Genomic DNA, 15002 nt, shown 5'->3' with positions numbered 1-15002 from the left:
ACGCATTTATTGTTAAAAAAGCTATACATTTTTTTAACTAGATTATTAACAATTGACATTCAAATTAACTGTTCCTAATTGACAGTGTATTCTGTACCTGAACTGCGCACCCTGCTAACGAACCTGTACATCCACAGCAGGGTCTTAAGCTCCAGCAAGCCTGAAGAAGTTAAAAGGTATCTATGCTTGAACACAAATGCTAGGATTTAAAATGTTTCACGAGCATTTTAGTTTCCTAGGAGAATTTAACAGTTTATCTATGTAAAAACATCTGTCTGTACTCTGCCTCCTTGTTGGTTATACTGCAAAGTAATATTCCCCTGCAAACTTGTAGTAAGGAAATATCTGTACAATACAAGGCTATTTTGCCCTACAGGCTAAAAATGAACATATCAGATAGTATCTGTGCCCAGCTGACTTACCTCTTGTATCAAATCATTCTGCGGGATTCCTTTAATTGCAGCAAATATGGAAAGATTCTCCTCCACAGTTAAGATATCAAAGTGTATGTCGGACTGGGGGCACACACCTGCTATTTGTCGCACTTCAAGCATTTCATCGATTTCGGAGACTTTGTGCCCATAGACAGAGACAAACCCTAAAAGAAAAAAAAAAAAGCCAGGAGCCATCAACTGAGAAGTTTTTTAGAGCCAGAGAGCAGGATAACATGGACGTGAATCTAAAGTGGACTCTTCCAGACATTATCCAGAGAAAAATTTGGTGCATGCTGAAATAACCATAAAGGTTAACAGCTTTGGTTTTCAAAAGCAGGGTACTCAAAATCTCCGAACACCAGAGAAGCTCACCGTCCGTCGGTGGACACAGCCCGCAGAGGATGTTCATCAGCGTCGTCTTCCCGGTGCCGCTGTGCCCGAGCAGAGCCGTGATCTGACCTTCATAGATGTCGAAGGATAAGTCTGGTCCCCGAGGCAGGCGCAAGAGAAAGGGGAGACGTTAGCGATGTGCTCGTGGCACCTGGAGCCGGCTCCTACCGCAGAGGTAAATTCAAATACTGACATATGGGGTATGCATTTACTCTCCGTTCAAAGGGACGCCTTACCTCCACACCCCCGCACGGCACGGGGCCGCTGGGGCTGGGACAGCCCCTGCCCTGCCTGCGGGGTGGCTGCGTTTAAAAGCCACAGGGGGAAAGGAGATGAAAAGATCAGGCAGATGGGGCAGGGAAGTTCATATCACTAACAACATGGGCAGAGGAGGAATAACGGGGATGATGCCGGCAGGCTTGCTTTAGTGATGGAGAGGCTCCTCTTTTTGGGGCACCATTTTAAACAAGATTACTGCCAAAGCGGTGAGAGAAGACACACACAAGCACATCTGGCACTCATGCTCCAAGGTCCCACCCCACTAAAAGAAACGAAAAAGCCCAAACTGAAAAACAAAAGACCACTCAACACTTCAGCTATTGCTCCTCTGCATCTGATAAGCAGCTAAAAAGCTAAAATGTTCTTACTTCTGAGAGCCTCCACAGTTTCCCCCTTTTTCCTGAATGTTTTCTGAACACAGCTGATTCTGAAAGAAGATAGGTCATTTTATAAACTATTTTAGGATCTTTAGATGTCATTTTGAATGACCAACGCTCGGCAACAGTCACAACAAGACAACCATGCTAAAGTGGCACTGGACACGTTAAAGACCCATAGAGGCAAGTGAAGAGACAGGGCATCTTGTCACAGAACTTAGTCCATCTCCACCCATCAGAAAGTTTTTTCTCGTCACTTTCTAAGGTATTTCCCACGACGACAGACTGAATTATTTCAAATCTGTGTTTCTTTCACACAGTAGAACAATGCACTAGAGGTTTCCCAAGCTAGAAAAAGGCACAGCTACTCTCTGATAATTTCACAATACAACAGAAAACTCAACAGATAGGACACAGAAAACAGGTATTAGTACACCAGACTCCAAAAATGGGATTACTGACAGCTCTTCATCAAGCTTAGGCAAAAGAAAGCAGGTATCTTTCTCTCCAAGAAAGGTACAAACCTTCCTTCCAGCCCCACTTTTTTTCAAAATGAAAAAAACAACCAGTTTACCTGAAGGCACCATGTGAAGGGTGGTTTTTGGAAGCCTGGCCACCCTGAAAATGGGGATGGGGAGTGGATTACAGGTGTGAATAGCAGGGAGGAGAACTGGGTGTGAAAGAAAACAAAACCTGTACATGTAAAGATGACAAGACAGTGCAAAAATGATAGAGAGCTGGTTGAGGGATGGTATGGAAAGAGTCCAGGGTGGATGAATAATGCAAAAACGGCCACAATATTCTCATGTGAACACCAGGATTAAAACTGGACCCTTCAACCTATGGCAGATGCCCAAAGAGACATGGGTAGTGTAGACAACACAAGACTCGTTCTGGTCACTAAGCTCAAATACTTATTTGAGAGTAGTGGAGCCAACCAGAAGGAGGGAAGACGCAGAGTTCCTCCACTCACATCTGGCGATGCCATTGGAAAATGATGGAAACAAGGGCTAAAAGGAAGCTACTGAAAATAATATCTGAGACACACTAAAAATGCACGACAGTCCTGGTGCAAGACAACAGGTGACACAAAATGCAATGCGGAAGATGAGAGCATGGACATGTATTTTTCAGTTTTGTTTTACCCTCTTTGATAGGGCAGCTGGGTAAAACCACCATGAGTTCTCCTCTGGTCTACGGAGAACACAACAGCCTTCGCACAAACCTAGAATTCAGCTTTTTCTCCTCAAATGTGTGTTACCAGAAACTAAGCCCTCCCAGAAGAGTAGGCGTTTCAACATCTGCAACCGCTTACACCTCTCGTGGCCTCAGTGAAACTGAGGGAATGGAAAACCGTCCAGTTTTGAGAGGACTCCAACTGAAGGAATACAATCCACAAACAAACCCTTTCTTTAAGCCCAGTGATTTATCCTTGGAGAGCATCCATGTCGTTGATGATGGGGCTTCACTGAAAATGGAAACTAGCTGTGCTGTGTGTGTGGAGGACTCTCTGCAATGCATACCATATGCTATTTGAATCCAACAACTGGAGAAACAAGAGTGATTTTCAAATTACACATTAAATGTCAGGGACCCAGGTTTGCTAAACCCCATGTGGGACAGGGCAGGAATCGTACCTGATGGCTTCTTTCCCCTGAAATTCGGAAGGCACGGGTTCAACTATCTCACTGAAACTTAAACTGCCATTGATGCTGCTCTCGTACAACTCCTTGTAATTTTTTCTGTGCTTTGACCAAAACGAGGGCTTCATAAAGAAAAATGGCGTGCGGCGTAGTCCAAACTCCCCTGGATAGTAAAGGGAAAAAGACAACTTCTTAACAGTAACTGCAGATATTCCTTACCTTTTGGGTTTTAGATGTAAAAGCCATGAGCTATCCCGCTAAAAGTTTCGGAGCCAGCCCACACCTCCATTCTGGACCGATTTCATCAGCCAAGTTTACATTACCTGCATTTAAGCCACGGTTCCCATCAACACTGCTAGGAGGTTCCTGCTTTGCTACGTATTTAAATATATACGCAAATCTCTTTCTATGCAAGAGAAATCCCCAGTGCTGAAAGAACAGTGACTTAAACACAGGCAAAATAAAGCCAGAGAGATCAGAGGCAAAGGGAGCTGAAGGGCTTAACCAGGCATTAATCGCAAGATTAACAACTTTATTCTATATTTCATGTTAAACTACTGCTGTCACAAGGAAAGGTCTGGAATAGGCAGAGTAGTCTTTAATTTTCAACCCTGTAAGAGCAAATCGCGAAGGCCAAGGCACTGGTTAACCCAGTAAGAAGCTCTTCCTTTAGAAAGAGGGAAACCAAGTTTAGCTGGCGCACCTAAAGGCCATCAGTCCTAAACATGCTAACACCCCTCCTCACATCTCACAGCTTTAACAGAATATAAATGGTTTCAGCTAGAGGTATTCTGAGTCACAGTGTAAAATGTATTTGTAAACAGCAGCATCTCCTTTCTCCACGGTTGAAATTAAGTCAGAAATGCCACCAGCGGCACCAGCCGCGTCAACCTGGGGGGCTCAGGACTTCAGGAATTGGTGATGCTAGCACAGTTCAGTTCGATTTTTCTCGTGAACATACCTGGGATAACCTGATCAAGGTAGACAGCTACAAGCAGATAAAATATGCTATCCAGCACCAATAAAATGAGAGAGATAAAGAGTGGGTAAGGACCGTGATTTAGATTTGAAAATGTTGCACCATCTTCATAATCTTCTAGATGCATGACCTGCCACCAAACACAGACAAATGGAGACGTTACACACCGGCACTGTACCAGCCTGGAAAGGTGCGACAGCACGGTGCAAAACTTAGCAACAGGAAAAAAATAAAAAAAAAAAAAAAGAAAAAGTGACTGAGTTCACAGCAACAAGCACAAAGAATAACAGTAGCTTGATGGTGCACTGTATTTTACTTGATATTAAATTGTCGTGGGAAGCTATTAAAACAGGCATTTTTCCCCCACCATCATCAGTTTATGAAAAAAAAAAATATTTAAGAATATCTACATCACTACCTATTTGAAAATGATGCAAGACAAACGAGCACGATGAGGTTGCACTCAGGGGAGTAAAAGGTTATTTACCTGCGCGACACCGATCAAGAAGCTGCACTGACATAAGGGGCTGAGAATCCACACGAAAGACTTGGGGAAATCTTCCAGCAGGACAATATTAAGGCCCACAAAACCAAAAGCCAGCGTGGCCAAGAACTCCACTATACCCACGTGCTTTGACTTTTTAAATAGAGGTGTCAGCATAAGTGCAAAGAAAACCTAAGGACAGATTAAAAAAATACAAGGAGGTACTATATTAAAAAAAACAATAATACAGGGTACAGAAAAACTAAAGTAAAAAGACCCTAGCTTCAATTTTGCCTCTGATAATCATATAATTTTCCAGGTATAGTCACTACAGCGTTCACCCGCATCCCACACTGTCCTTACAAACAGACCATCGGGAGGCACAGATTTCCCAAAGATGCCAGGTGACAGAGCACAGAAAAAAATTATAAAAGAAAAATAAGGAGCTGTACGGCTGAGCGTGCACATACACCCTGGTTAGCACACCTTCTGTAAATGCTAAACAGTAAACAAATAACTACTTCTGCATGGGTTGCTTATGAACTCAGACAAGCAATGTGCTGTATAAATGAATCCTCTGACCTTTAATTAGGGTTTTAACATTACACTAGATAGTAACAGCAAATGTTTAGAAGAGGGCATGGTTTTGGACTTTGAAACGGTGCTGTACAGACAGTGTTTTCAGTTCAGAGACAGATGATTATAAACTCAGATATTTCAGTAAGGAAAGAGATGGCTCACAGTGACAGTCGAGACCTGTGCAACATCCCAAACCAGAGCGGACCCAGGGAAGGGGATGGGGACAGGTAAGAGACCCACCACCGTTTGGTCCTGCAGAAGCTACATTTGTTCCGAGTGCTTTAGTAGAGAGAACAAGATCAGATGGGAAGGGAAAAAAAACCCACAGGGATGGGACGGCCAAATTCAATGAGACCAGGAATACTTACTGAAGAGATTCCATACAGGAAAAAAAGGAGAAATATCACAAAGGCACTGCTCTGGGGAAAGAGGGAAGAGGCCGTCGCAATCACCGCCATAAGAATGGACATGACAAAAATCAGGCTCATGTAGAGCAGCACCCAAGAAAGCCTAGGAGCAAAAGGGGGAAAAAAGAACAGAAACCAGTCAATGAATTCCCAGCCTGAATTATTCACACACAAAAATAACTAAAACTACCATTCTTTAATATTCCAGACAGCTGCACCGAAGGACAAGCTTGCAACACAACAAGAGCCCCCAGATAAAAAGAGCTCTTGTAAACATTCCTGTAATTGTTCTAGGCATTAGAGCACACACATCAATACTCACAGCATCAAAAAGATACACAATTAGATGATTCATGATTTTTTTTTTTTTTTTAAACTTGCATGATTAATTCTCTGGTATAACCAAAAGACGGTAACTGAGTAGTAGGTTTTAATAATTAAAGAAATTCTATTTAAAATTTAATACACTAGTCATTCCAGTGGCTGGGCAGGGTAATAAAATCCTTTTCTTTTTAAAAACAGAGTTGCAAGTCTGTGAGCAATTCTGACCTCAGGAAACAAGGGTGGTTTGTGTACAGGTAGTAAAAAATGACACATCTTCCTCAGAAGCAAGCTTCTGAGTTATATTCAGCGGCCGATCACAGCTGCATTACCCGCGCGCCTTTGCGGATCGCTCCCATTTCACACTGGGAAAAGTACAACGATTTTCTCCCGACCAGAGATGCTCAATGCCGACGTGCGAGGGGCAAGTGGGGACAGCGGACCAACGCTGCAGGTGAAGGACTCAACTAAATAAGATTTGTCACCATGGGCATACCGCAAACAAACAGAACTGGCTGCCAGAAAAGAACTTGGGTGCAGAAATAAAAAACAAAAGCAACCAGAAAAAAATAAGCCAGACAACCCCAGCTGGCTGTTACGGTGCAGCAGGGAAAGATGCTAAAACGCTGGCAGCCGCTGCGACAAAGTGCAAAGCTAAACCTGCTTTTATCTCTGCAACTATCAGTGATTTCAAATTAGTACATCCTCCCATTTGGAAAAAAAACCCATTATATCGCATAGGACAATTTCCATCATGGTAAGGAAACAAATTAAAACCTGTTGCTTAGACTGCTCTGTCATGTTAAAATTATAGAGTAAGCTTCATTTAATTATGTGTCACAGAAACGCTGCTGATAAACTCTGAAGAGAGACTGCAGGTTACCTGTTGAGCCTCCAGAAAAGGAGGGACTGAGCCAAAAATATTTAGAAACAATAAAAAACAAACTACATAAAAATCTCACACATCATCACATTTAATCCCTCTAAGTCCAGCGTAACTTTACATGCATAAATGCAACAGTATTACTCCGGTATTTACTTACTAAAATATTCCTATTTTCATGATACTGCAAGTATCTCTCTGTTCGCTTTTACAGAGTATCTCACTTTTAGGCTGTTTTCAGTTAATGAGACTGAAAACAATTAAAAAACTGGAGGACGGGATAGAGGAGTTTTCCTAGAAAGTGTTAATTTTTAAATATTTCTTTATATATTTTATATTTCTTTTATAAAGAATGGGTTATACCAAACATTCACATACCAGAAGGCAGTGTCATGAAGTCCCAATATTTTTAAGAATTCCTTCAACTTCCTCTCCTTTTCTGCCACAATATGAATCGCCAAGTAATACCCAAAGGGCGAGAAAGCGATCACTAGGTAAATTAAAATGATCGCACGAGGAAAATTATCTATTTCCACCACCGCAGCCTCTCCCATGACCATTGCTCTTGTCAATTCAAGTTGTTCCCAAACCGATTGATTCGTCTTGAGCTGCAAGGAAGAGAAGGAAGAGTTATTTCTGCATCACTCCCGGTTTTACAGCCCCATCCCATCCCGCGGCAGCGACCCCGGCTCAGCCCCCGCGTGCCAGCGCCTCGCACCGTGTGCTCCATCCCCACTGCCAGGGAGGGAGCTGGAGACCCCGAAACCTTCCCGTCCCCAAATCCCAGTCCAAAAGCAGAGGAACTGGAGAACATCTGAACACCTGGAGATAGAATGAACAATTTTGCAATTCCTATCACCTAAAAAGATGAGACTTGCTCTCACTGCGAGCAGCATCACGGGAGAGAAATAGGGAAAAGGGCATTGCTGACAAATACTGACAATAAAATAGTAAGGCAAATTCTGCAGCCCCTTTTGGTACAGAATCTTAAATAGCATTTTGGGGTGAGCACTGTCAAGCCTTCCCATTCTGACGATGGCTGCGATTATGGTTCAAGCTCATTTGGACACAATGAAGACAAATGTCGCCATTATTCAACTGGACAAGAACACTTCTGTACAAAATACGGAAAAAACCACATGAAATATTCTGCCTGCTCATTGGATTCAAGCTAATTTTTGATATGGCATTTTACACAATTAATAGACAACATCACAAAACCACTCGGAGCCAAGGCAGTCCACAGATTTGAATCTCCTTGGTCTTATGTTACTTGTTCAGCGTTACCTGGATAATCGCAGCATCGATGCAGGCTTGCAGAGCCGTAAATCCCGAGCTCCAGTACGTTACCGATTCGCATCCTTTCCGCAGGTTGGAGCAACTGGCTGCAGAATAAAGCAGGGCATTTTAAAATGCAAAAAGCCAGAGTTACAGCTGTCCCATCCCCAACGTAAAGATGGTGCAGCTTGAGGCAATCCCTCATACATGGTGGAAAAAACTTCCAAAAACCAATATACGCAACATCAGGCCAAAAAAGAAAAAGAGGGTCTGATTTTTCAGTTTATCCCCTTAGAGAGTACATATTAGAACATGCACATTTACCTCTCGACTCCATATAAATGGAAGACATAGCGACCGAATCGGGAAACCTCAGCTGGTAGGACATGGCATCGTTGAACACTACACCCACAAAGTTGGAGGGTTTAGAAGCACCAGCCTCTTGCAGCTCCTCTTCGCTTAAATACTCCTCTGTGATGATGCCTGCGAGACAGAAGAAATTATCGTGTTGATTTAGGTATCACCACAGCAGGAAGAAAAACTGCAACACTGTTTTAAAGAAGTGTCATGCTAATCATAAATGATTTATTTCGTTTTGGATAGATATAGGGTTGTATTTTTGTCCTAGTAAAGGAAGTATTTTCCTGGACAGAAACCTGCAGGAGTGTCGCTCGGTAGCAGGGTGGGTAATTCAAATCTACCTCCGAGTCTTTCCCTTTTTCCCCCATTTTTTGCTGCTCCCAGAGCTTCTGTGCCCCAGTCCTCCACCGGCTACCCAAGAGTTTATTCTCCACCACGAGCTCTTTTCAAGAAGGGCAGATTAAGCCAGTGCAGAGGGCTAAATATATGAAAACATGGTATTTTGCCACTGACTTCAGCAGAGGACAGAAGGAAAATGGGCTGCAAAGGTGGAAAGTGGAACCGTTTGCTCAAAGCAGCTGAGGGCACCCGTAAGGAAAATGCAGATCTCGGGCCGGGCTGTTTCTGCGCGGTACCTTTGAAGCATGCATACCACAAGGAAGAGAATCAAAGATACCAAACTAAAAATACATCAGAGTGGTTTGCAAGAGATAAGTTCCCGCTAGATGTGTCAGCTGTGCAGGCAAAGCACTTTTAAAAAAAAAAAAAAAAAAAAGAAAAATTGCTTTCAAAAGGTGACACGGTGTTAATGGGAATCGCCATTGAAAAAAGAAAAAAAGTGAGATGTTGTTTTCATAGTAACAACAGCACAGAAAATGAGACCTAATAGATCTGCAGGACAGCATCACCTCCTGAATTTGCCCCAGGACGTCACCGAACAAGCACTAGTTAGCCCTAGAGACGTTCAGGGGCCTTTTGTACTTTGTATTTGGGTCCTCCAAAAAGCTTTCCTGCAGCCACATAACACTTGTTGGCTGCAACAGGAGAACATGAGCCACTTTGAAATGGCAGTGCCAGAACATTTGCCAACCAAGCAAAAAAAAAAAAAAAAAAAGAAAAAACCGCCTTCGCAGTCTGTTCTCTCTGCGATGGAAAAGAAATGCTTTTTTTCTAGCAGCAGCAGCAACAGTGAGCTCCCTTTTCAAACACAAGCCACAGCATGAGATATACTGAGAAAAATAAAATGCTTAGGTTCTGAATACCATCTTCGAAGTTATCAAAAGCCACTTTCTTCATGATTTCTCGCGCCATTGGGGTTGGCGGTGTGTATCCGATGACAAAATTCACCAGCATGGAGGTATCCAGAGTGCCGAGGTTGGTGTTGGCGACCTCGCCGTATTTTCTGTGCGGATGCATCATGCTCATCAGAATCAGCCAAAACAAGAAAAACAGTGGGAAAAGAACCTCCTGTACAAAGAAAGAAAGAAATATGAGAACTTTGAAGAGCAGTCATAGGAACAAGAATTTCCACAAGTTTATCTTAGTTACACAAAGCTTAAATGCGGGACTGTGAGTTTAATTACTTGACTGTAAAGTTCCCTGCACATTTTCAATGCAACAGTAATTTCAATGCCAAATCGTTCTCTTGCACTGAAGCAGGATTTAATCGCGTGCATTGGTCGCCTGAGAAGCCATTCTAAGGTACAAAGGGATAATTCTACGTGCTTCAAATATCAGCAAACTTATGCTATTTGGAAAGCAGCAAAACACAAACCATGAACCATTACACCAGTCTAGCCATGCATTGTACTGTCTCTTCTTCACCTCAAAATACACCTTAAAGTATCATACACATCACCTACGCACAGGGCTAAAGTGTTAGAAAAGATAAAAATCTTTTGGAGAGGTCTAATCTCGCTATACTGCTCAGTTAAGGGCACAAATGCCTTTAAAAGTGCACTAAGATTGCAATATTAATTCAAGGGTATTTTCTGGATAATGCCTTACACATTAGGATACATTTTCAACCAAAGGATCACAAAATACCTCCTGAAAAAGCCTATTTCAACCCAAAATTCAGAGCAGACCCTGAAGCTTCAGAAACATTACAATAAAACTGAGCATTGCCTCTGACTCAGGAGCCACTCAAATGCAGAATAACTGCAGACACGAAGACAGCAGCAAACAAGCACTCCACTTACCTGCACGCTGCTTTTTTTAGTCCTACACTTAATAAGACAGTTCTTGAATAAGAGAGCTCTGGTTTGCCTCCATACTCCTGCTTCTCTTGGAGTAGCTGGTGCCATTTTTCAAGACTAGTTTAAAAAAAAAAAAACAAACAACAAAACCCAAATCTATATTAAATGACAAAATAATTTAAAAAGCAAAAGCCAGGCAGTTACAGCATTCAGTATCTCATTTTTTATATTTTTATATAAATTATTCATTTTCGATTTTTCATATTTTAAATGCCTTCCAATATACACGCTAGATGCTCGCTACATGAAGCCGTTGGCAGTACTCATTTGCAACAAGAGAGCTGGGGACACTGGCTGGGAGAGGCCTCGGGATGCCATCTGAGCACCCACCCAAAGGCAGGACCAGCTCTATGCAACCTCCCAAGACTCAAGCTAACCTGGGCTCATCTGCATTTTGCTACATATAGATTACAAACCAAAGTATTTATCTCGGAGCACAATTCCAGTGTCCATCACGTGAGCTCAGGGCAGCCAGCCAGACCCATGCATCGGAAAACAAGAGCCATCGCACCCCAGGCAAACTGTTCAATTTACCGTGAGTAACCCCTTTATCATTCCAGAGCAGATCCAACACTACTTATTTTCCTTTTTTTACCTTTTCATTAGGCCAGCTGCACAGCACAGATAATCTTTTGGGGAAAAAATAAAATTGAAAATGCTCTTCTAGGAGACAGCACCCCATTCCACCAGGACGTACCTGGTGAGGGACGCCAGGCTGGGGAACCACCGGGCTTCTATCCCCAGTTTTGCCACCACCTTCCCGTCTGAGGTTCGGAGTCACCGGTCAATCTGCATCTCTCCCCGTTTCCTCACCTGTGAAGCTGAAACATAATCGTGAGCAGAGAGAGCAGCAGAACTCGCCCAGGTCTGCGTGCCACCGCCCCTGCCAGCTCCCCGACGGCTCCGGCCACAAGCCCCCCCTGCAGCAACGCCCACGGGCCACAGGCGAACAACCGAGCCACTTCTCAACATTTCAGCCAAAACACAGTGCAGGTTTTAAGAATTTATCCATATTCCAGGTTTTACAGCTCTCAACGCTTACTCAAAAAGCGGACTGATGGTTTTGGTGACTGCCCATTCAGAGCAGCTCTGTGGCAGGACCCGGTTTCCCCTCTATCTGTTAGACAACACATGGCTCAAGCTTCCTTCCCTATTTGCATTTTAATATGGAAATCTATTTTTGGAGCGCAGACATCGTCTAACTAAAGAAACACACGAGGCTGCTCAGATGTCAGCACCGCTGCTATGAGCTGAGCTTGAAGAACTTCAAATACACAACCTGCTTCCCGGCAGACAGCTCCATCAGAGCCTGCGTTTCTCTGAGCGCAGGAGGGAAGAGAGGAGGGGAAAGGCGGTCGCAAGCAACCGAACCCGCAGCTCAGGGCCGCCTTTGCGGGGCGGCGGGGCCCCCCCCGGGGCAGTGACCCCAGCAGGCGCAGGCAGCTCGAGGACCTGCCGGAGCCGCAGCGGCACAGCACCGAAAGCAAGGGCTTGGGAAGAGATCCCACCTAGAGCCTGGAGTGCTGCTGATAAAAGCCCATTGAATCTACTCCAAAAATAAAGCAAAATATTTTCCTTTGATTAAACAAAAACAAAACGCAAAATGCTTAAACATCAACCTATGCTAATAACTAATTCTTGCAGGAAAAATGCATACAACTCCTTTGGATGTTTTCAAGCAAGAAATGCTCCAAAATGACAGCCGTGTGTTGTAAAAATAATCAAGAGCAGCGGCTATTGCTTACAGGTCGTAAAAAATAATGTGCTTCTCCCCTCTGCTCACAGCATGCCCTGTTAAGTGCTTGAATTTCCACTGTTTGCTTTCAGGAGCAGATTTCAAGAGCCCTTACAAGAGGAGAAGCTCCACCGAGCTCCTTGCTGAACGCTACGCAACCGCGTTAAAGCGGCAACCCCTTCCCTCAGTCACACGCCTCGATGTTACTGAAATCCAGAAAATTGGCAAAGCTGATTTAATCCCATTCAATCACTAATGCCAGTTACCGTTTCTTTAATTATTTTCTATCCAGTTAAAAAAAAAACAACCCCCAAAAAAACCAGTAATACTTCCACATCTTCACCGGAACGCTTCCATGCTTTAATTTATATCAGCTAGGTTGGAAGAAGGGTCATTTTAAGAATGTTAATTAATTTCTTGATATTACACCTGCCATCTCCACATGAGCTGATGAAGCTACGTAACACGCAATTACGAATACTGAAGAAGTATCACTTGAATGGTGAAAAATTATATCTGGGCAAAAAAACCCAAACCCTCCTAGAAACTCCAGATGAGGAAAATGAAGACGTAGGCTGAACAGAAAAAGAAGCTGCCAAGACATTTATTTGAATAATACTGGACAAAATGAAAATATTTTTAACCTGCGAAAGTCCCCCACAATTTAGCCACTTCCTTACGATCTCGTACTGACAGAAGTGGCTGAAACACAACTACTGGCGGGCGCCTCGATCAAAGGAATCCCAAGGAAATGACTGGGTTTGTACTTTAATTCCACATCGGGGGTGCTAGGGCTTTTTACGGGGGGAAACTACGATCAGATGATACTTGGGAAGACCTCCCTCGCTTCCCCAGATATCAACCTGACAGCGGTCCTCAAGGGTCAGTTTATGTCATTTAGTGCTGCATGTCGTGTTTCCCTTGGTTTTTAAGCTAAAAAAACAAACGGGGGGGGGGGGGGGGGGGGGAGCCTCAGCTAAATGAGCCGTGGCTTGAGGGGAAAAACCCCAATTCATCAGTGAACACCTGCAGAAGGATAAGGCAAGATTATAGATCTTGCTGCAAGAAGACAATAGCCTAAATGATACTTAAGGAAAAGTCTGATGTGCTTTTTGATGGTCTTAAATTATTTAAGCTAAATGCTTTATGTATGAATTTTTAAAAATAGGCTGATTTTTCTTCCTTATCTGAGCCCCGGGGGAAACAGCCGCGTCTCGGGCTGACGAGCACCATGAAGCCCCGCGACTGCAGAACGCTTCCCTCCGAGTCATCGCTGCTTAACGGCAGGGCGAGGAAGGGGACGGCGCCAGGGCCGGGCCGCTCCGGCCCCGCTCCGGCCCCGGCCCCGCTCCGGCCCCGCTCCCGCCCCGGCCCCGCTCCGGCCCCGCTCCGGCCCCGGCCCCGCTCCGGCCCCGCGCTCCCCGGGGACCCCGCAGCTCCAGGCACGGGGGGGGGGGGGGGGGGGGGCACCCCTTCGCCTTTCCATTCCTCCCCTTTCCCCCCGCCCCAAACCCTTCAAATGTCGGTTCCTCACCGTTTTTTGCCCAGCCACGAAACCTTATTAAATAGATAAATAAATAAGCCAAAGCATTTACTCTAGAGTAATGACGCGCGCCGCCAGGTACAGCACAACTCCTCCTCTTCCTCTCCTCCCCTTCCCCTTCCCGGTTTGCCCAGCTCGGGGGGGCCGCTTCCCCCGGCCCGGCAGCCGCCCCCCACCCCCGCTCCCCGCCTCCATCCGCAGCGGAGCGCGGCCGGGAGAGGCCCCGCCGCCGCCCCGGCACTCACCGGCCCGGCCCGGCCCCGCTCCGCCCCGCCCCGGCGCAGGGCGAGGGGCCGGGCTGCACCGCCGCCACCACCGCCCCGGGGCGGAGCGGGGCCGCCCCCCGCCCCCGGCCGCCCGGCACCGGGGACCACCCCTTCCCGGGGACCGACCCCCTTCCCGGGGACCGACCCTCCTCCCGGGGACCGACCCTCCTCCCGGGGACCGACCCCCTTCCCGGGGACCCCCCTCCCGCCCCGGCCTCCACGAAAAAGATTGGAAATACGGCCCGGGAGCCCGGAGATTCATGGTTGGGTGGGAGCCGCCTCGATACATCCAGTGCTGCCGGTTCCTGCCTGCGTCCAGGTCGCCAGTATTTTATTGCATTACTCAAAATATAATTAAGGTGTTTAAAATTCTGCCTTGAATACAAATGCTGAATTCCCGTCGTTTATGTGTGTGGGTTCCTTACCTCAGCAGCTCGAGGGTGCGCGATGTTTCCCACCGAGTGCTCCTGTCGCCCTCGGGACAGGCCCTTCGCCTCAGTCCATGGCGGGCCTTTTGCTGACAAGTGGGATGTGATCAAAAACACTGAGATCTCAATTATCCTGTTCCTGGTACCGCGAGCGCAATCTGACGTGCTTGTTTTTCTAAATGCCTCCTGCAAGTTGCTGGGAAAGGCTGAGCTGAAAATGAAACAAACCCAGAGGTGTCGCTGAGCATCTGGAGTCCTGCAGCAGGGATGCTGCGTGCGTGCTCGGGAAGAAACTCTGCAGCTCCTTCTGCTCCGGCGAGGACCGACTGCTCGGCTTCCTGCAGAGCAGCACAGCAGC

General features: G+C 45.5%; 1 protein-coding gene across 4 annotated transcripts in view; it reads right to left on the bottom strand.

Moving 5' to 3' along the window:
* Positions 1–14127, bottom strand: part of ABCA5 (ATP binding cassette subfamily A member 5) — a 33782-nt gene extending 19655 nt beyond the window's left edge. The window contains exons 1-14 of one of the 4 annotated variants that reach the window (XM_082326732.1): positions 14003–14127; positions 11370–11493; positions 10616–10729; positions 9677–9881; positions 8379–8537; positions 8064–8161; positions 7155–7384; positions 5534–5675; positions 4590–4778; positions 4085–4232; positions 3118–3286; positions 1472–1530; positions 807–917; positions 423–598 (exon numbers count right to left, since the gene is read on the bottom strand). In XM_082326732.1, the coding sequence (XP_082182858.1) occupies positions 423–598; positions 807–917; positions 1472–1530; positions 3118–3286; positions 4085–4232; positions 4590–4778; positions 5534–5675; positions 7155–7384; positions 8064–8161; positions 8379–8537; positions 9677–9881; positions 10616–10720 (1791 nt within the window). In that variant the 5' untranslated portion in view covers positions 10721–10729; positions 11370–11493; positions 14003–14127. Of the gene's footprint in view, positions 1–422; positions 599–806; positions 918–1471; positions 1531–3117; positions 3287–4084; positions 4233–4589; positions 4779–5533; positions 5676–7154; positions 7385–8063; positions 8162–8378; positions 8538–9676; positions 9882–10615; positions 10730–11002; positions 11056–11369; positions 11494–11714; positions 11794–11951; positions 12039–14002 lie in introns of those variants that run through there. The other 3 variants (XM_082326733.1, XM_082326731.1, XM_082326734.1) reach the window with 3 other exon arrangements.
* Positions 14128–15002: the final 875 nt, after the last annotated feature.

Source organism: Platalea leucorodia (genome assembly GCF_965183815.1).
Source record: "Platalea leucorodia genome assembly, chromosome: 14".
NCBI classification, from domain to species: Eukaryota; Metazoa; Chordata; class Aves; order Pelecaniformes; family Threskiornithidae; genus Platalea; species Platalea leucorodia.
This window is presented reverse-complemented; position numbering and strand designations above follow the sequence as displayed.